This window comes from Mirounga angustirostris, unplaced genomic scaffold (assembly GCF_029215605.1).
Source record: "Mirounga angustirostris isolate CCGP_5_RB_7025 unplaced genomic scaffold, mMirAng1.0.hap1 SCAF_10, whole genome shotgun sequence".
In the NCBI taxonomy this organism is placed as follows: Eukaryota; Metazoa; Chordata; class Mammalia; order Carnivora; family Phocidae; genus Mirounga; species Mirounga angustirostris.
Window position 1 is genome coordinate 133,931,784 of NW_026991718.1, and position 21,959 is coordinate 133,953,742.

The window sequence follows — 21,959 nt, forward strand, 5'->3', positions numbered from 1 at the left end:
GTTGCGAGGACTGGACGGGATAATGCAATGAGAGCGTGCCTTCTGTGGTGCCTAGGACATAGTAGCACTGCTGAGGTCCTTTTCCTTTCCTTCCTGGGGCGTTGGGAAGGTGCTGGGGACTGGGAGACTCGGCTAGGGTGGAGAGATGGAAAGGGTCGGTTTCGCCTTAGCGCATGCCTGGAATCCACAGGAAGTCCTCTTGACTCTTTTTTTCTCACTTGCGCTGCTTCCAGGAAGGGGGGAGGGGAAGGATGCAAGGGGAACAGCAGACCTTTCTGAGGCTGTTTGTGGGTGGAGGGATCTTAGGTTCTCTGGACCTGTCGGTTGTCTGTGTGACCCAGTGTAGTTTGTGCTAAAGTGCCAACTCTGAAAATTAGCAGTGTCTTCTGATTACTGCCATCTCCTGAGCACTGGGGACTCTTTACAGATAATTCTGATTCAGCCTCATAGCTCTCCATGGTGGAGGACTATAGGGGGCCTTTCACGGCTGGAAAAATAAAATCTCAAGGATGAGGCAGTTTTTAACCTAGAGCTTATGTGCTACTGGAGATCTGAGTGTGGCCTAGGACAAAGTTTTCTTCTTTCCCATACTAAAAAAATACCAGGGCATGATTTTGTCACAGCCAAGTGAAATCTGAGATTCTCAAAACCTAATTACATTAATTTTTAAAAAATGAACATTAATCCAGGGGTACCTGGCTGGCCCAGTTGGTTGGGCGTCTGCCTTCGGCTCAGGTCTGATCCCAGGGTCCTGGGATTGGGCCCCATGTCCGGCTCCCTGCTCCATGGGAGTCTGCTTCTCCTTCTCCGCTCCCCTCCCGCCCGCTCATGCTTGCTCTCTCACCCTCTCCAATAAATAAAATCTTAAAAAAAAAAAAAAAAAAATGAACACTAATCAGACAGTAGTTTGAACACTGTGGCCTAACTTCAAAAAAGGTTGGCAGTCTGTCCCAAGAAAGATCATCGTACAAGCAAAGGCATTGGCCCCCTCATTTATTATGTGCATTTTCCGTGTTGCATTCCTGGAGGTAGACAAAGCATGACGGGAGCTTAGCTTTCAGAAGAAGAGTCTGTGGGGCTGACCTGCTGGTCTGCTCATTTGTTCCCAGGGTTAAGTATCAAGCCCATGTGTGTAACGATGCCCCAGGTCTGTCCACAGAAGAGCTCTTGCCAACTTGGTGCCAGAAGGGGCAATAGTTGCGTTCCAGGTCCAAAGCCACCAGCAAGAGCTGCTTTTTTGGGAGGGAACCGTGTCTCTGCACCTGTAAGAGTAAAATTCCAATTGGAGTGGCCTTGAGTTTTAAATGACCTTTTGTTTTCTCTGCTGACGGTCACACTTTGGATTTTGGGTACTCAGAATATCACTATTGGTATCCAGACTTGATGTCATGTGTGGATAAGCCTCCAATTTTTTCTTTTTAAAGATTTATTTATTTATTTTAGAGAGAGAGCTCGTGTGTGGTGGGGGGAGGGGCAGAGAGAGAGCAAAGCAGACTCCGCCATGAGCATGGAGCCCAACGCGGGGCTCGATCTGACAACCCTGAGATCATGACCTGAGCTAAATCAAGAGTTGGACGCTCAACCGACTGAGCTACCCAGGTGCCCCATATAAGCCCCGAATTTAAGAAAGTTTTGTAGATTTATTGATTTTGTCCTGAAGAAGTCTCCCAGTAATGTCCCCTGTAGCTCAGAGAGCGTGTCAGATGGGTGGTGTGGGCAGCAGAACTGCGTGGGTGACTGTGTATACCGAAACATTGAAATCTGTGTGGTGTTAGATTTCAGTAGACTTTCTCTGTCTCGAAGGTCAAGGGAACTCTGCATCCCCAAGATGGGTGGCAGGGATATTTGCATTTCTGTTCTCTATCATGTTTGCTTTTATACGATGTGATGGGGAGTGTGAATTCAGAGTGTGAATCTGTCTCCTGTTGGAGTGGTCAGTGTGGCCGAAGGGTGCTGGGCTATACTTGGCTCTTTGTTGAAGTTTTGCTGCTTCCTGACACTTGACTTTGAGCAAGTCACTTCACTTTTGTTTAGCCCCAGATTCTTCATATGTGAACTAGGGTTACAAACTGCAGTTTAGGATATGTGCCCTTTATCTGCTGCAGGGGGTAGTTGATGGCGAAGCTTTGGAGGAAGCCGCAAGATGGGGCTCAGAGGCCAGAGAACCCTGATTGAGTGCCCTGCAGGAAAGGTGCTGGTGGAGAAGGACAGCACTCTAACTGGTAGAGGACAGGGAGTCAGTCCTTTGTGGTGGGCCACCTGCAGTTGAGCATCCCTCCCCTTCGTGGTGTGACGTCGGGCAACTTAGTTAACCTTTCTGTGCTCCAGTTTGCTCACCTGAAAACAGGCATTAAAATAACCTCCATAGCAGTACCTACCTCTTAAAGTTTAAATGAGGTAATAATAGACCTAACGTACAGAGCCAGGTTTCTGGCTCATGGGAGGTGCCGAATCCGTGTTAGCGCTTCTCCTGGTCAGGACTATAGGAGGCTTTTCCCGTGTGTGAGAAAGGTGTGTGTCAGGGAACTTAACCAGATGTGTGGTTTAGCCAGAGCCTTGCAGCACATCGCGTGTTTTTTTTTTTTTTTTTTAAGATTTTATTTATTTGACAGAGAGAGACACAGCGAGAGAGGGAACACAAGCAGGGGGAGTGGGAGAGGGAGAAGCAGGCTTCCCGCCGAGCAGGGAGCCCGATGCGGGGCTCGATCCCAGGACCCCCGGATCACGACCTGAGCCGAAGGCAGACGCTCAACGACTGAACCACCCAGGCGCCCCGCACATTGCGTATTTTAAAGCAGCCGCCGTTTAACAAGGGTGGTGGGTACTAAGGAAGCCGGTAGGAACGGGGACGCACCTACTCAGTGTGGTGGGCGTGACTTGTCCGAGAGAGCCTTTATGTGAGATTCCTTTGGGTTCTTGGGGAGGAAGGGAGGCTTTATGTGATATTCCTCTAGGTTCTTGGGGAGGAGAGGTGGTTTGTACGCTGGTGGTGTTTTTCCCATGCTGTGAGCGTGCTGGTTGTGACAATTTCCTAACATTGCATTGGCAAAATTGTATTTGAAGCAATACTTGAATACCTTGGCATGGGAAATGGACAAAGAAAAGCTAAAATGAAACCGTCACACGTCTTGGATTATTCTAGTTTACTTTCTGAAGAGATCATTTCGCTCTGTTGTCTTGAGCAGAAAGGCATATGGTATTTGCGCCTGGTTTACCTGTCTGTGGGACCTGTAGCGGACCTCTGTGTCAGGTGGGCGGTCATGAAAGGTCGGGGGGCTAGGAATCAGAAGACCTGAATCCTAAGCCCAGGTCCCAGCTCTGCCACTGTCTGCTGTTTGACTTTAGGCAAGTCCCCCAACTTCTCAGGATCTCAGGCTTGAGACCTGAAAAGCGGAGAAGATGCTGGGCACCTTGCCCTGCTGGCCTCACTGGGGCGGTGTAAGGCTCAGATGAGAATCCTGGTAAACTGCTGTACAACCGAGATACGAGTTTTAACATAACAAATGGCTGCTGGTAACCAAGCTCTGACCCTCCTAATGAAATATTTTCTTTCTCAGTGATGTTACAGCCTTTCGATTATGACCCCAATGAGAAAAGTAAACACAAGTTTATGGTTCAGTCTATGTTTGCTCCAACTGACACTTCTGATATGGAAGCAGTAGTAAGTACTGAATGCTTCTTACTTTTTTTTAGTAATTAAAAAAAAATGATTAGGTACAAAATTTTGGGTGCATGCATTTCAAAATGTGTCAAAATTGTTTTTAAAGGGGAATGGTGTTTTCAAGGAGGTTTGTACTTTGACTACGTTTATGGGTTTTCTTAAACTTTGATTTTAACATTTTATGTAACTTTCCAGAATACTATTCTTTTCTGACTTTTATATCTCAGTTTGCTTCAGCAGTTCCTTGTTCTGATGGATTGTGTCTTGAATGGTTTGAGGATTCCCTTCCTTTAAACCCCCCTTCTATCCTCCATAGAAAAGGGTCCTTCTTAGTCTAGGGAATGTCTCTTACCATGTCTCCTTGCACACACACCCCCTGCCCCAAGAACCCAGAGGGATGTGAGAGAGTGGAATACTTAAATGTCCTCCACCGCTTGAGGGTTTGTTTTTCTGCTTGGTTCTGGTAAGCATGATTTTTTTTCCCCCTCCCTAATTTCCCTCATTCCCCCCCCCCCCCCCGCTTAAATACATGTTTAACTCTCTCTAATTTTGGTAAAAATAAGGTAACTTTGTTTTTATAAAATGAATAAGTGATACTATATTATTGGGTTTTCTGGGAAAAGATTATAATGGAAATTCTCCTTAAAGTAAGCTTTTTCTGCATTTGAATAAATCAGCGGGCATTCTGTTGTCTGCGGGAATCACAATGTACAGATAAACCTTATTGTGCACAGCCCCAGCTAGGACAGACTGGCCAGTCCTTGAGCTCACAGATGGGAAAAAGAAGGTGGGGCTCCCTCAACACCCACATCACTTTCCAGCTTGCCAGCCCAAGCTGGGAGACGGGTCCCCCAAGGAGCACCTGCAGACGGGAGTCAGCCGTGGCTCATGAAGCACTATGGTTTTTCTCTTTCAAAAGTTTTATGTGAAGGGCTTTCTATGCACAGCTTCCCTTCACGTTCCAGTGTCACCACTCAGCCTTTTCTGTTAGTCTTGGAAAAGCATAAATGACCATCTTTGCGGATGTTCAAGTTTGGGGCAGGAGATGAGGGTAAGCTGGGTATTTTGAGGTTGGAGAGAGATGAGTGATAATAGGCAGGCTTCCCCTTTCATAAGAATGATTATTGAGGCATTTACTACTTTTTCTTTTATTTCCCAGAATATGATATATACTTCATGTTAATTTGTGTGAGCAAGGAAATGTATGGCAAATACAAAATTTGGAATATCTAAGAATGTGTTCGCTTGGCTTTTGCTGCATGGCTTAGTGACAAGAGTGACATGGGCTTGGGCATCTCGGGCGTGGGGCTGAGCTCTGCCTTGTACTAACGTTGTGGCCTTGGGCAGTTTTCATTAACTCTCTGTAGGATTGGGTCACCTGTAAAAGGGGGATAAAAACCTAGGTCACACATTGTTGTGGGATTCAGTGTGCTGTGTGTGTCGAGCACCTGGCACAGTGTCTGGAGCTGTTGTATCTGAGGGCTCTTGTGGTCCGGGCCCTCTACATACAATAAATCTGAATTTCACTCCCTTTTATGGTAATTTTTATAACACTTAAATTTTTTTATATGAATGTACATTGTAGGAAATTTTGGAAATACACAAATAAGCAAAAATAAAACTAAAAGTGACCCGTAATTTATTTACCCTAGATCTAACCACTGTTATGGAGAGCTTTGTGCTATTTCTTTATTTTAAACTATATTTTTTGTATTTTGATATACAGAAGGCGGAAAAAAATTGTACAGTGACTACTCCTATAACCTTTACCTAGATTCACCATTTAACACTTTGCCACATTGGCCTCATTTCTGTTATAAACTTTCTTTTTTTTGCCGAACCACTTGACTGTAAGACGCAGACTTCATGACACTCCACTCCTACACACTTCAGAACAAGGACAGTGTCTCACATAGTCACAGCACTGTCCTCATAGCTGAGAAAGTTGACATTAATCCAATCATGTTATCTAACAGAGAAACCTATACGCAGCATTTTCCAATTGCTCCAAAATGGCCGTTAGTTGTTGTTACTCTAGTAGAGTCCAATTCCCTCAACCTTTTTTGTTTTTCGTGACTTTGAATTTTTTGAGTCCAGGCCAGTTCTGGGATTGTCCAGTTATTTCCTCATGATTAAATTAAGGTTAAATGTTTTTTGGCAAGAATATTCCATAAGTAATGTCATTGTATGCATCATATCAGAAGGCATTTAATACTGGGTCGTCCCTCTATTGGTGATGCTCAGTTGGATTACTTGGTTACGATGGTGACTGCCAACTTCCCAGTGTCAAGGCACAATTGCCCCTTGTGGTTAATAGGTAATCTGTGATACTCTTGAGTAATCCTGGATGCTTGGAGATCATGTGAATATCCTGCTCATCAGCAGTCTCACCTGGTGGTTTTAGTGTCCAGTGATGATCCTTGCTTGACGCTCTTTTGACACAGGCACCCGTATGCTCGTGTGTGTGTGTGTGTGTGTGTGTGTGTGTGTGTGTGTACAGAGGAACAGACTAGACTATTGCCTGTAGCTTCTTCACTATGATTCTGTGAATTTTCTCTGTGTAGTCTTCAGTATCATTTGAATGGCATGCTGTTCCACTGAATGGATCTGCCATGATTTATTTGGCAGTTCCTATTGTTCGACATATAGATGGTTTCCTATTTTTGGCTCTTGGTACTTGTGTTGCGCTAGCTGCCTCCTGCATGGTCCTGGGGCGAGGGTGGAGAGTTTGTTCTTTTTTCCGTATTGTAACCTTCTTGCTACGCTGGTCTGCAGTTCTCAGCATACCCTGGGATTCCTGCCCTCCACTGCCCAAAGGAGGAGGATTAAGCCAGGAGTACAATCCCAGAGCATGGATTTAGCCAGGAAGTCGTCCCCACCCGCGGGCTGGAGGGAGTGGGGGTTGGCCCAGACAATGGCTTGCTCATAAATGTGCCCTATTGGTAGTTGGCAGCGTGGTTCTAAAACCACTCCCAGGTAGTATACGCTTACTTTAAGAAGGATGTACCCTGCAAAGTAAATTTTATTTTCCTAAGGAGAGCCAAAGTTACCTCTGACCGCTCAGACATAATTTAGAAAATTCCTCTTCCTTCAGCGGTGGTTGTCTCTGTTCCATGTGCTTCCCACAGACTAGCAACAGGAGCAGCATTGGTTGACTTGGAGGAATCAGGCTGCAGGACTGGGATTTGTGAAGTGTAATAAATATTCAGGAAAGCTAGTGTATTTAATCTTGTCATGTTAAAAATATTGAAATCTTAGCAGACGTAAGTCCTTTATTTGATATACATCAGGGCTTTCTCATTAAGAATATTTTTTTGAAATTGTCAGTTATAGGAAGAAAATTATTCTTCCAGCAGCTTTATAATATCCTGATTATTAAATTTAAATTGTTTTAGTGGAAGGAGGCAAAACCAGAAGACCTTATGGATTCAAAACTTAGATGTGTGTTTGAATTGCCAGCAGAAAATGATAAACCAGTAAGTATGTTTATAGTTAACAATAATTGAATGTTGCAAGGTGATTCTCATTTGCATACCATCTCCTGCAAAACCAAGATTTAAGTTGGCAAATTATTTTCCTTTTTCTGAAGTCTGATGAAAAAAATAAGCTGAAGTCAACAAATAAGTGGGCCTTCATGAAATCAGCCTTTGAGAGACTTGCAGAAAGACAACTAATTGAAACAATTTTTTTTCTTGAAAAGTGCAACCTGTTGGCTGTTGAAATGTCATAAATCCTAAAGAGCTTCTTTGACTTGGCAAAGTTATAGGTTGCTGTAAAGAGTGGGTAAGTCTACAACAGGGAATAATTTGCCGTTTATCATGGTGCTTGATGGACAGGTGGTAAGCTCTCGGGTTCTGTTGTTTCACAGACTGCTGTCTTAGGTCTCCCTGTCTGCACTTTCCCCTAACACCACCTCACCACCCCCTTAACCCTCCTGCCTCTTTAGTCAGACCTGCTTTTAGATTAGGGTTTCTCAGCCTCAGCACTATTAACATCAGGGCTGGATCATTCTCTGCCATGGGGGCTGTTTTGGGCCATGTAGGATGTTTAGCAGCATCCCTGGCCTCTCCTCACTAGATACCAGTCATCACCCCTCTCGTGTGACAACCAAAAATGTCTCCAGACATTGCCCAGTGTGCGCTGGTGGGGGCGGAATTGCCTCCTGTTGGGAGTTGCCCCCTGTGCTGCCTGAGGGGGTGAGGGAAAGGACTAGCTGCCTCCAAGCTGTCAGCTTGCTTTTCTCCATGAAACCAAGGGACAGACCTCTCATGGCCCTTGCTCGTGACCAGTTGGGAGAGCAGACTCTATCTGAAATGCTGATTTGGACCTTCCTTCAACTTAGAAGAACTTAAATTGTATTAAAAAACACCTTGCAGAATATTCTACTACCCTGGCTGTTAATAGCTTGAGTTGGGAAATCGAAACGCCCACATTCCGTGAACATTGTCCATAGCGATCTGCAGGAATGCTGTTGATCTGTGCCACCGCTTCTTAGTAGTTTCTTCCTGCTCAGCGACTGACCACCATCGTTACCCTATTTCTTGGAGTGGGTAATAGGTTTTTTGTTGTTGTTGATGTTTGTCTCTTCCCATTGCACATTTTGTCCCGGGAAGGTCGGTTTGGGAACTTGTGAGACCTCCTGTTCTGCTCCTGGCTCTGTGCTGTACGAGCTTTGTAGATGGGGGCCTTGCCCTTTGCAGGGCTCCCCTCTTCTCACCTGGAAAATGAAGGGTTAAGCTCGAGAGTGCAGAAGGGAGAGTCGGTCGTTTTCGGTGTGCTGCACAGAACCCCTAGGGCAGTGATCCCCGGCACACCTGACCACCTCCATGCCCTCCCTGGCACCGGCTCCTCCCCAGTCACTCTCCAGAGACCGTCATAACTGTCTCGGCAGGGAAGTGGGGATGTGCAGCTTCCCTCGATTGAAATATTGCGGACACTGAGCTAGTTTCACCTTCAACCCAGCTTCGAAGTCCTGAGTTCGTGAAATAAATCGCTCTCTGTGTAACGTCCTCCCTGACTTCCCACCTCCCCCGTCCGGGCCCGTCCTGGGGATGTTGAGGTCTTCCTGGTGACAGTAATTTGTGGCTAATAACTCCTGAGCTTGCACGATTACGATATGCTAATTTTTGCATGGCAGGAATTTGATAGTGCAGTATGCACAGCCCTTTTCCTCTTCCTTTGAAGTATTAGTCTCAGCCGAACTTCATTATTTGTCCTTATCCATAATTTCTGGGGCCCAGTTGCTTTAGATTATTAAGATACTAGATAAAGTGATCCATTTTTAAAATAAATGTGACATTTTACAGTGTGGATGAAACGCTACCACGTGTGGTGTTTTCTGAGAACTACTTTACTTTGCATAAAAAAGTCCTTTATTACATAGTTGGTGACACTTGGGCTTTCATTTATTTCTGAACAGCATGATGTAGAAATAAATAAAATTATACCCACAACTGCATCAAAGACAGAAACACCAACGGTGTCTAAAGCTCTGAGTTCTTCTTTGGATGACACTGAAGTTAAGAAGGTGATGGAAGAGTGTAAGAGGCTGCAGGGAGAAGTGCAGAGGCTCCGGGAGGAGAACAAGCAATTCAAGGTAATGGCATCTTCTTTTTTTTTCCTTTAAGATTTTATTTAAGTAACCTCCATGCCCAACGTGGGGCTCGAACTCACAACCCCAAGATTAAGAGTCACATGCTCTACCGACTGAGCCAGCCTGGCGCCCCAGTGGTGTTTTATTTCCTGATAGTCTACAGAAAACAGGGGCTTTTCCACTGTGATCTTGGGTGGGGAAGTTGACACATCCCTGCATTTGTAGAATTGTTTTGTATTTACACATCCTTTCCCTAGGGAGAAATTTCTATGGCTTTCATCAGGTTCTCAAAAGAGCTCTGACACATTCCCCCCTCCCCCCTAATTATCCAGTGTCCCTGAGCAGAAGTTTCTCAGCTATTTAAATTCTTGGTCCCTTGTACTTGACATGTTATAATTTCTTTAATCTTCTAAACCTTCTATGAAGTAGGGATTGTTACCATCCCCAGTTTACAGATGGAGGAGACTGAGAAACAGAGAGGTTAAGTGACTTGCCTGAGGTCACACTTCCAGGGAGAATTGAACCCAGGCTTTGTGCCTCCGAGTCCACATCCATTCCATTCTCCTGCCTCAGCCTGCAGACTCTCGTCCTCTTGTAAGGAAACCAAGCCTCTCTCGCCCTCCCGTTAGTGTCAACCGAAGACAGACTCTGAGACTAAACACAAAACAGCAGTGGTTATAACCCTGCTCCATCCCCAGTGGGTGAGAATCTTTCTTTAGGAGGGTAAATAGGTACTCTTTTAATATAGGCATAATTGTCATTTTTGAAGATTCTAGGTGGGTCTGGGCAGTAGGGTCTCCTCAAACTGTTCACACGGTGATGAGATTGGAGATGGAAAGTTGTCATAGTAGACAGGTGGAGATTGTAGAAGGAGAAGCCTGAGTCTCCAGCTTGTGGGTGTTGACGAGGTGGTTGGCCTTGGCGTTAGAAGGTCGGGCTGCGCTGGGTGGTGAAGGGAGGTGGGGCGCACCTCGTTTGGCCTTGGCGGCCTGAGTTGTGCTAGTGACGGCGCACGCTTGACTAGCTCGCAGTCTGTCGTGGTCACAACATCTCCTGGGCCTCCACTCGCAGAACATATCTAAGGCCCCTTCCAGCTTTAAAAGTCTGTCTGTTTCAGACAAGGTCTTGATGAGAATGTTTCTGAACATCTGGTCGTAGGAACTTCTGTTGCAGCTTAAATCTGAGACCGGTCTAGTCCCTTCTCGATCATACCACTCACCCGCCCTTGGCATCCGCTCTTTAACCACCACGGCACCAGACACACGCAGTAAATACATACCGTTCAGTTGATGACTTCTTTTATTGTGACCGTGCCGTAGATACAGGAGAACTGACTGTCTGGAGAATGGCATCATCTTCTTTCTTTGCGTAATCTTGATTTGCCTCCTTCAGCAACTTCTTTTAGTATGGAGTAAATTATGAAGCTGGCATTTTACTTTTTGGCTAAAAATCTAAGATACGCCTAAAGCTTCTCCTTGAGCGTATTTCTCTTCAGAAACAGAGTCCTGTGCCATTTAAAGTGATAAATAGGTAGAAATAGCTTCTATATAAACCCAATAAAATAAATGCTGTATTTTGCTGTGCCCATTTTTTTTTTTGAAGTTAATCGAATAACACCAGTCATTTATCACTCTGCAGTGATATTGGCCATGCCCCATGAGCAGAATATCTTTAAAATATTATCAGACGAATCTTGACGTTAGAAGATTCTTTATCCTGCCAAACACTGATTTCTTGTTTTGTGTTGTTTCATTCTTCCCTTTGGCCAACACATTTTCTGAGGCTCTCCCATGTACCCGGCACTGTGGGTGCAAGCATGAGCTATCCCAGCCATGGAAGAGCTCCCTGCTGACCAGGGTAGCTGGGGACGCAAATACTGACGACCCGAGTGATGAGTGGCCCCACAGAGAGGACCACAAATGCCGCGGAGACTCAGCTCGATGGACTAGCTGCCTGTTGTCTCCAGGACTGGCTAGTTTGGGGATGAGGAGATGGGGCAATTAGCCAGAGATGCACCTGAGCCCAAGTAGAGAGGCCTTGCTGCATGCCCTGTTGAGGAGTATGGACTTGGCCTTGGGATCAGTAAAGGAGGAAAAAGTTTCTATTCCATGCATTAAGTAGAAAATATCGGAGATGCCTCTGTCAGATTCAGTGACATTTTAATATGCCACATATCATGTCTTCTATCTAGCAGTCTACATGTAACTCATCAATACAGAGCTCTGCATTTGAAAGCTTCAGGGCCCCCCACTTCGTAGTTTCTTGTGATTTTTATGTTTGCGCTTTGGGAAGTGTCTATCATTTCAAAACCTGTGCCTTGGTTAGGGAAGCCTGCTCAGTAGAGGAAAGGAAGACAGAGCGGGTTGGAGTCTGATGTAGGAGAGCGGCGGGAGGCATGGCCAGAGAGGCGGATGGTCCCAGGGTGCAAAGGGCCTGGCTGACACTCTCAGGGGCTTTTTTTCTGTAAGTGATGGGGAACCGAGGCCCGCCTGCTTAGATGTGTGGTATGAAAAGGTGGCTAGCAGCATCGTGTGCGTGGGTGAAGGCAAAGAGGGGCTTCTGGCAGTGTTTTCTCAGTGGCCTCAAGCCGGGGCCTTCTCCGTGGGATTCAGTTTCTCCCTTTGAAAAATGAGGAGGCTGGCCCACACTATGTGATTCAAGTCTGCTTACAAGCCCACACTGATGAAGCCGGACAGTTGACTTCTCCTTCTGGTGCCTTGGGTTGTCTTTGAAATGTGCGCTTGCTCCCGTAGGAAGAAGATGGGCTTCGGATGAGGAAGACAGCACAGAGCAACAACCCTGTTCCCGTGGTAGCTGCGGCCGGGAAGGACGAGGGCCTCAGTGCCCGGCTGCTCGCGCTGGTGGTTTTGTTCTTCATCGTTGGCGTGATCGTAGGGAAGATCGCCTTGTAGGGGCGGCAGGCAAAGGGCGGCACGCTGGATTGATGGGCCCGCCATACCATGGGGTTTGAATTTATCATAACCATGTGTAAAAAGAAGTTAATGTGTGATGACATCTCACAGGTCTTGCCTTTAAATTACCCCTTCCCTGCGCGTGCACACACGTGCACACACACACACAATTATAACGTAACAATCTTTTAGAAAGTGAAAAATGTATAGTAAATGATTGGGGGGAAAAGAATGGTCTTTATTAATGACAAGGGAAACCGTGATTAAATCGTAATGGCATGTTGTGTCACTTTAGACATTTGTAGCCTTGGTACATGTGGCTGGGTTGATTACCTCTCAGAACAAGACCCTCTTCCTGCCTGTTGGTGCTGGCCCTTGGGGAGCGGAGCCCAGTGTGGCGGGGAGGGCCATCCCCTCCACGTAGCACCCCCCTGCCTGCTCACCCCCGGCCTGCTGCTCCATGGTCTGCCCTGGGCCTGGCCGTCGGTTCCTTGGGAACGATGAACGAGGTCGGAAGCCAGCGGCGTTGTGCTGTGGCGGTGTCGGGTCTGCCCGTGGGGGGCGGGGGGCGGTGCTCAGCGACTGACCCAACACTTTGGAAATGAAAGTCAATGCTTTGTTCTCTTAAAGGGACCAAGCTAAATTACTGTCCGTTCATGTAGTGAGATTGAATTGTTACTCAGAGATGTTTAATGCATATTTAACTTATTTAATGTATCTCATCTCATGTTTCCTTATTGCCACAAGATTATAATTAATGCTGTGGCCTAATGCCAGGGGGTGAGGCTGGCACTGCTGCTGGAGAGCTGAGGGCTCCTGTCTCTCCAGAGGTTCTGGGCTCTACGTACACATGGAGGTGTGGTTTGTTTGAATGTTGGACAATTGCTGCCAGGAGGTGTTTCTCTGTGTAAATAAGTAACAACCGTCAGAGAGGGAAGTTCTTAGTAGCAACAGTCAACTCTGTTCCTTTTGAATGGCGAAGACTAGCTGATCTTCCGTTTTGTTCCTTCAGTGCCCCTCTGCCACCACGCATACTTCCAGCACACGTGCCCCTAGCCTGGTCCTGACCTTTCCTGCGTGGCCCTCGCTCGGACTGGGGCGGCAGACGGAGCCAGCGGGGTGGGGCCGGGGGGTGGGGAGGCTCTTCAGATAATCGTCAAGTAGCGATTGAGATTTGACTGTAAATTAATTTTATGCCATAAAAGACCAATCCAGTTCTGTTTGACTATGTAGCATCTTAAAAAGAAAAAAAAATTAAAATAAAGCCCCAGAATTAAGAGTTCTTTTGTCATTTTGTCACACTTGCTATACGGGGGAAATTATTATGATCCTCATTATTATTTTGTTATTGGAAGGTTAGTTCTAAAATGAGCCCTATCGATGAGAAATACGTATGTTTAATGATTTGAATATATATATCTATATATATATCTCGTGTGTGTGTGTGTGTGTGTGTATTTGTTGTTGGCTTCAACTGAGAGTATAAAAATAAAACTGCTGAAAATCTTAAGCAGCTGGTCACCCTTGCTCTTCCATTGCTTTGCCCCTCAGTAGAAAGAAATCTCTCCTCTGGGTCAAGGAGCCGTGCAGAAAAGATGAGAGATAAGCATGCTGAGCATGGCGCCAGGGAGTGGGTGGGTTTGAAAAGACAGATTCATCAAAAGGAAGACAGTTCTTAGAAGTTATCCGTGTGAGTCACGTTCCTCCTGAGCTTGGCTGGGGCGGAAGGGCCTTGGTTCTGGCCCTGAGGATCTGGTCAGGGACCTAGAGACTGGGAGCTGGGCATCTGCGGTCTAAGTAAATAGCTTCTGTCTTCATGAGAAGTTACTGTATCCCGAGTGCTTGCAGGGAACATGGAGCAGACCTAGTTCACAGCCACACACCTGGTGCTCAGATGGTGTTGAGTGCGCGCACAGGGAGGGCTGCCCGAGTAGAAGTGAGTCTCCAGTATTATCTTGTCCACGTGGATCCAGGGACTTATGGAATGGGGTGAAAAGACTGTGCCTTCTGCCATTAATTTTCTGTAAGTGGGCTACAGTCTGTCCAAATGTGGTAGCTGCAGCGAACCATTCTTGACAGCCTCCAGCCCCTCATGGCCTCGAAAGGACCGGGCTCACTCAGAAGGGTCTCAGACTGTTCCTGGAGTGCGGCACAGTCCCATTTCTGTGGAGTGGAGCTCTGCAGACTTTTTCTCAAGGGGTGTGGCTGTATGTTCCCATAAAACTTGATTCACAGAAACAGCTGGCGGGATTTGGCATATGAGGCTGGAGCTTGCCCGCACTTGCACTGGGGTGGCTGAGTTCTTAAAAAGAGTGCCTCGGATATCTGTTCTGTTCTCAGACTTGGCAGTGACTTCCCGTTTTGTGTATATGCAGGAGACGGCATTCAGCTTCTCAGGAGATGTGGGCCTTTTGTTTGTAGCTGAAAATCAGAATTTAAAATCCAGAGTTGTCTTCTTTCTAACTAATCATCCTGTAAGCTCTCTCCTTTCGAGGTTAAGATTCGGTGAACGCATGTTAGTTTATGGGGCTTTTTGACTGAGCAGAAGAAGGGAGCTTCCCAGGGAGAGAGGGAAGGTGATGGTGGGGAGATTGGATATTATGTAAATCATCCAGGAGTAAAGAGTGTGCTAGGAGAGGCCGAGTGTGTACGCACAAAGCACTGCTAAGGGTCAGGGACCGTTTGAAGAGCCACAAACACTCGAGGTCTCAAACCGGAGAAGTACGCACCTTTTGAGTGTCTTTCTTGGAATGACGGTTGAGGAAGCATGAGGGTCAGGCAGAGAGGTAGATGTGTGGTCCCTTCCTGTGGCCTGGCCTGTCCCAAGCAAGAGGAAGAGAGTCAAGTAATCAGAATAAACTGGCCTGGCCCGAGCAGGGCTGACTGGCAAGGGCGCAGGCCGGCCCGAGCCCTAAGCCGGCAGCGGCCAGGCCACCCTCCCTCCCGCCTGCTGCCCCGGGCACTGCTTTACAGCACCTCCCAGAGCAGTGCCTTTGTTTTAGAAATCTGCCACCGAGCCCACCAATACATAAGAGATGTAAGCAATAAGAGTCCTGCAAATTTTTATTGATTGAATTTTTAAATTGATAATTTAAGCTCCCTCCACACAATACAAAATACTTCTTAAAGACAGCAGGCTGTATTGTTTGTAGGTATGAGGACCTGGCTTTAGTTTTTTTTTCCTTCTCCTAGTTTGCATGTTTTCCCGCTCTAGTCTTCTAAATTGCTGGCACCAGCAGTAATAAATACTGATAAAATCAAAATTGATTTTTACCAGTGGACAGTTTATGCCTAGAGAGACGGCTTATACCTACATAACACAGAAGGGGGAAAAATGAGGAACCTCCAGTGATCCGTGAAAACCTAAACGCTTTCAAACAAATCCCAGGAACAGAACTGCTATCCAGAGATATCAGTGTGGACTTGCAGGCTGTGTTGGGTCAGATATAACTGAATGCAGTGATAGCTCAGAGCTAAATAGCCTTTCAAATTAATTTGAAAACAAACTGTGTGTGTGTGTGTGTGTGTGTGTGTAGACCATGTACCATATGTAAGTAGCTTAACATTTTTCAAATGGTGCCTATATTTTTTGCACACACAGATCTTTATTTTTGCAAACTCAGAAATCCATGCCAAAATACAATACCGTTTGTCATTTTCAGTCTCTTCTCTAAACTGGACCATTTACAAGTTTCTTGTTATGGTTTGTGAAATTCTTAGTTTGAAAGAAAAAAATGAGAGAGATGGGACTTGGGTGTCCTGGTCACCTTGAGCACTGGACTGCCAGCCTTCCTCAGGTGAAGAGGCCGCTGCGCCCCCTGCTGGCGATGGCAGCTCACTGAGGGCGCCTCACGGGGCCCCGGGGTCCAGGGCAGCCTCCCCTGCCCCGGTCCATGGAGTGCGTCTGGTTAGAGGAGGAGCAGAACTAGGTCCAACTCCGGAGTTCTCCAGAGTGACCACTCCGAGGAGTCCTCTCTCAGTTAAGCGTGGGCGTGTTTGCTGTTGCTGGGTGTGAATGCTTTCAAAGATCAGCAGAAAGGGACCTGTTCTTAGAAAGTCCCCTGAGGAGTCAGTCCTGCACACAGATCTGCTAAGGCCTGTGATTACCCATGCTTGAAGGCAGCTCGGGGACCACACGTGCAGCACGTCGAGTGGGGCCCCTTGGGGTTTCCCTGACGTGGTTGGGTTTGTGGAAGTCTTGTTTTCTTTTTTAACCTTCCTCAGACAGAGCTGCTTTCACAGCAGCCTTTTAGGGAAAGTCGCTGTTGTTCCGGTGCTCCCTCTGCCTTGTGCAGAGCACTTCCAGAACGTTCGCTCAAACAGCTGTGACCCAGTGGGGGTGGGATGGGGGGGTGAGGGCTCCGTTTCGCACATGAGGAAATGAAGTCTCCAAGAGGTAACACTGAGCAACTTCTTAGAGCCTCTCATTCGGAACGAAGTCGGTCTCTGAGAAGCCAGTGGTGAGGCTGGGATGGCTAAGACAGGGTCTGGACCGCATTCCCACTCAGCAGTGTGAAGGCTCTGGTGAGTGAACTCGCAGTCTCAGCCACTTGGACCGCTTGTTCCCCTTTTATGTGTTTGCCTTCATACCTCATGCAGTTATTCTAAAGATGAAGCGGACAGAATCCAGACGCTCATTGAGATGCTTTTTTATTTTTCTTTTTGAAACCAAATACACTTCAGACAGCGAAGAAACTGCGTTTTCCATTTTCTGGTTACCTGAAGATCTCTGCCTGATGCTCGCGGGGAATGAATTTTGGGGGCTGTGGAAAGAAAATGCCCAGTCTGTCTCAGCAAGGCAGTGACAGGGATGCTTTCTGTGGGGCTTTATGTAACTTATAAATTAAATGTGAAGCGAGGGCAGGTCATTAAAATTGGTATCACTGAAGCGGCCTGCCGTGGTTTAAGAACAGCCAAGCTGCTAGGCTCAGACCTCTCCCCGAATTAGCGCTGCACTTCTCGCAGAGATCATGGAAGGGAGCAAGTCCCAGCAGACCCTGGTAAGGGGCGGCAGCCCAGAGGCGGGCTTGGGAGGCTGTGAAAACGGGCCTCCAGCGAGACTCCCAGCCCTCTCGCTCCTACGCTCGAGTCCCATCTGCCACACACTTAGTCCACAGGGTCGACCCCAAAGAATGTCAGTTGGGGTGCACGAGCCTCCCCACCCCACGCCCCGCCAACCCCCTGCGGAGGAATCCAAACCTCCCTCCACGGGGTGTTAGCGACGTCATCTATGCCACTGAAAAATAAGGTTTTGTTTTATTTTCATTACAGGGGTATTTGGGGAAATTTAGAAGACATGAACACACACGAACGGTTGTGTATAATAGTTACAAGTGAAACCCGTGGAGGTAGATGAGAGGTTGTCTCGAGTAATATAATTACTTCAGATTTTTTTCCTAATGGAATTAATTCATTAGAAAATGTCTGTATCGACTCCATAGAAGAGGAAGAAAAAGCTAGCAACAAAAGCATAGCTATTACCTAACTTGCCGTAGATATTTGCAATCATGATACCTTGGAATGTTGCCACAATATGGATTGCTTTGATTAAAAGATGTCAGTTGAATAAAACAGTACCATGGGATAATAGTTTTCTGCCGCTAGATAAATGCTAATGTTTATTTTTAGACCAGGAAACATTGATCCTGTGACAATGCCCTATTAGAATTACTTTATTATACCACAGGGCTGATGTATATTTAATCATTCGGCTAATGGACGTGGGTGCAGGACTGCTGTGCGCTCACTGCATCCTGATGGACGCTGGGAGAGTGGCCCCACTCCTGCCCAGCGCCGCGGCCGACCCCAGCGGAACAGGGTCCCATTAACTTTTTGATTCTCTTCAGTACATGCCAACTAGGGTAGACAAATCTGATAGCTCAGCACAGTTTCATTAAGGCTTAGTGCTAACAAGAATGCATAGCTTTTTGTGACTTAAAACAATGATAGACTAGCATGCATGTTTCTCACGTCAACTCAATGGTTTTTCATGTGATACGAAAAGGTCTGGTTCTTTGTAGGAAACTGACGCCTGCATTCCCATCTTTCTTTTGTACTTTAGAAGCCAACTACATTCAGCTGTGACCCTCCACTGCGGCATTCATTTAAAACGAGGTTTTTCCCTTGACTCTTCTAGTTGGATTCAGAGGTCAGAATTTATTGTCTGTAATCCTGAGACCATGTGTACAAGAACTGCTTGCCTCCAGCGTTCGCGCATTTAGCAAACATTTATCAGTTTACCTTCTGTAATATGTTAGATACTGCAGGAGATGCTGAGGAATTAATCAACAGGAGTGATTTGTTTTTGTGCGTTTCATTCGTAAGCAGCCTCAGTAAAGTGATTCAAGCTTATATGTAGAGAGCAGACTGCAAAGTACATTTGGTTCTCATTTCTGCTGCTAGCATTTCCTTTTTTAAGAATTTATAAACTGCTGCCATTTGGAACTTCCTATAAGAAACTCAGAATGATCTATTTAAATGTTTCCTTAACGTCCTCTCTCCTTTGTGAGTAAAGAAGTCATTTCAATGGTGCGCGCTGTCCCCCTCTGCTTAAGCTTTCTCCCTGTCTTGGGGAAAAAAAAAAAATCTCTGCAGTTTGTGGTGTGTGTTTTTATTCTGACTTCAATGTACATTAACATTTGGGGATTGAGTCTTTTAAGAGATGTCTTAGAATGCTATTGTTTTAATAATTTTTCTTTTCTGTATTTTAAGTTGTATTTCCTGTTTTGACAGAATTCATTTAAAAAGTTGGTGCAGGAAAGGACTCTTTACCATCATCCGTTCTGGTTATCTGATATGTAATAAATTCATGGTTTTATGGCTGACTTTACATTTCCCGGAGGGAAGGAGATGTATCTCTGCAGTGTCCAGATTGAAAGAGCCATTCAAAGCGTGTTCTCAACATGTTCCGCCGTGTCGGCCTGATGAAGCCCGCCCTGCCAAGGCATAAACTTTTGTACTAGCTGTCTCCGTATTCTGTTCAATAAATTCTGTGCTCTGAATATATTTAAAGGATGCTTCAGTGTAAAATTTTTTGAACGGATGGCTTAAGAGCATTTGGATATGCTTTAGGGAACACAGCAGTACCCATTGTTTTGCTCTGCCCCTGATTCTCAGGAACATAAAATCGGTTGAAAATGAAAAATCATAGATATCTTCTCTGACGGAAACAGACGTAAGGAATGACTTAGGTCAGCTTCCTCACTTTACTGATGAGGAAACTTTTGCCCAGTGTGGGGGCCAGGCACGCATTCCTGTACTTTCCTGAGGGGTGGGGGTGGGGAGGATTTGTCACTGACAGAGTCCTGGCTGGTGGAGCTTGCTTCCAGGTCTGCAAGGTGCGCCGGCCTGTCTTTAAGCTGTGCTGGACAGTTCTCCTACTTACAGTGTCATCTTTTCAAAACGTTAATGACAACATTTTAACTTCTTTTGAAAAAGTAACACAAGCAAACATTAAGACTTGACACCAGTCCAAAAGACCCCCCTGCCCCAGGCCCAGACCCTCGCCCTTCTCCAGAGACTCCTGAATGCCCCATTTCCCGAGACCCTCTCTGCACATGTGTTCGAGCGCGCACAGCCCCGCGTTTCCTTACATGCAGATGGCACACACAGCCCGCTGTCGTGTTTTTTGACTTTGTAATATGTCAGAGATCATTTCACGTCCACACACATTTTCTTAATGGCTCTGTCATTTTCCTTTGTGATGTGCCCGTAATTGACTTAACCAGCCCTCCACGGAGGTGCACTTCACCCGTTTCTGGTCTTGGCTGCTACAAACAGCTACAGCAACACCCCTGCACACGAGCGGGAATAATAGGGCACAGTTCCTCGGGGAGAAATGGCTGAGTCAAAGGGTGCCTGCATTTTAAGTTTTGCCCCGTGACTTCCCCACCGGCTTCCGTGGAGGACATGCGAGCTCCTGTCTCCCCCCCCCCCCCCCCCCCCCCCCGCCCAGGGTAGCACATTGCCATGGCTGATTTTTGCATTTCTCTGCTCATCTGGAAAGGGCGCACAGTTTCTTGGTTTCAGTCCACATTTCTTTGCATGAGGTTGAGCAGCTTGTACGTGTAAAGGTCGTTTGAACGCACACGGAAGATGTAGAATGATGGAAGTTCAGAGGAAGGGGAGTCTTAACCGCGGGAAGGGCCAGTGGTAGAACAGCAGAAATGCAGTTCTAAAAGGGGTACATTTATGAATGTGGAAATAGGAACGTACGGTATTTTACTCCTGGGAAAACCACTTGCCACAGAGGGTATAGAAATGGATTGGGCGGGGGCGATAAATAACGCTGTACTGCCAGCTGATCAAGCTCTCGTTCCTGACCTCTGCCAGCGACGTCCCGATGGCGTCGGTCTAAGTGAGCCTGTCCTCTTGCTTCTCGGGTCCTTATTGCAGGGGGCACAGGTAAGGCCCAATTCAGTGTTGCAGACCATGGAGCGTTCTGGAAGAGGGACTAGAAATGGTGGTCATCCTTAAAGCTGTGAAGTAGAGGTGTTCTGTACTCAACAGTCGAAGGAGCCGTTCTGGCATTCTCATCATCTCATTACTCAAGAAGACAGATGCCGCCTGGGAAGTTGCCAGGGTCCTGTGATGGGGGAGACCCGCCCCGCCCTCAGAAGCTGCCTCTCAGAAGCTGCACTTAAGGTGGAGGCTTTACCTTGTCCAAGTAGAACTTCGCTTTCTGTTTTCTTAGCAATGCTTGACCACTAAAATCACTTCAAAGAAAAAAAAATAAAAATTTGGAGAAACACAAAATTAGTGTTACGGGCTTTTTGAAAAATGTAACTTTATGCTACTTAAAAGATGTTAGGAAAATGTGTACGGAAGGCAGGAGGCTTTTTAAAGTCAAGCCAAGCAAGACCCATTGTTATATCTCAACCCCCGCCTTGCAGTCAGATTGCTGGTCCTAAATGGGACTCCAAAGCACAGAAAGTATTTTCTGTTCGTAATGGTAAAACCATCAAAAGGTATCCCTCTGGTGGCTGTGTGAAGACGGGCTGGCAGCTCACGGCTGGCGCTTCAGGCACTTTCTCCCGTGTTTCCCTCAGTCTCAGACATGGAGGATGAGTCTAATTTGTACAAACTCAGCTGCTCCCTCCTCCCCCACCCTGGGATCCAGTGCGAGGGCACCCTCCCTGCTCCACCACCCCTGTCGCCCAAAGCGTTTGACACCTCTCTTGCCATAGTCTGTCCTTACTGGATTGAAAGCAATTTGAAGGGAAGTTCTAGGTTTTGTTGTTGGATTTGGTTTTGCAGTGGTTTTTTTTTTTTCTTTTTTTAAGTTTTTATTTAAATTCCAGATAGCTAACATACAGTGTTACGTTAGTTCCAGGTGTATAATACAGAGATTCAGCACTCCCATCCATCACCCGGTGCTCATCACGACGAGTTCGCTCCTTCATCCCCATCCCCCGTTTCCCCGTCCCCCCGCCCCTCTCCCCTCTGGTGACCAGCAGTGTGTTCTCTGTAGTCCAGAGTCTGTTTCTTGGTTTTCCTCTCTCTTTTCCCCCCTTTGCTTGTTTGTTTTGTTTCTTGAATTCCACAGAAGAGTGAAATATATGGTATTTGTTTTTCTCTGACTGACTTATTTTGCTTAGCATTATATCCTGTAGATCCATTCATGTCGTTGCAAATGGCAAGATTTCATTCCTTTTTTTTTTGTGGCTGAGTAATATTCCTATACACACACACACACACACACACACACACACACACACACACTACATCTTCTTTGTCCATTCATCTGTCGATGGATACTTGGGCTGTTGTATTCATAACTTGGCTATTGTAAATA

At 46.4% G+C, this 21,959-nt stretch overlaps 1 protein-coding gene across 2 annotated transcripts in view; it reads left to right on the plus strand.

Moving 5' to 3' along the window:
* The window catches only part of VAPB (VAMP associated protein B and C), a 58,868-nt gene extending 39,691 nt beyond the window's left edge, over positions 1-19,177 (plus strand). Inside the window, exons 3-6 of one of the 2 annotated variants that reach the window (XM_045886005.3) lie at positions 3,558-3,661; positions 7,057-7,137; positions 9,081-9,257; positions 12,008-19,177. In XM_045886005.3, coding sequence (XP_045741961.1) covers positions 3,558-3,661; positions 7,057-7,137; positions 9,081-9,257; positions 12,008-12,166 — 521 coding nt within the window. In that variant the 3' untranslated portion in view covers positions 12,167-19,177. The remainder of the gene's footprint in view (positions 1-3,557; positions 3,662-7,056; positions 7,138-9,080; positions 9,258-12,007) is intronic. The other variant, XM_064573399.1, reaches the window with a different exon arrangement.
* Positions 19,178-21,959: the final 2,782 nt, after the last annotated feature.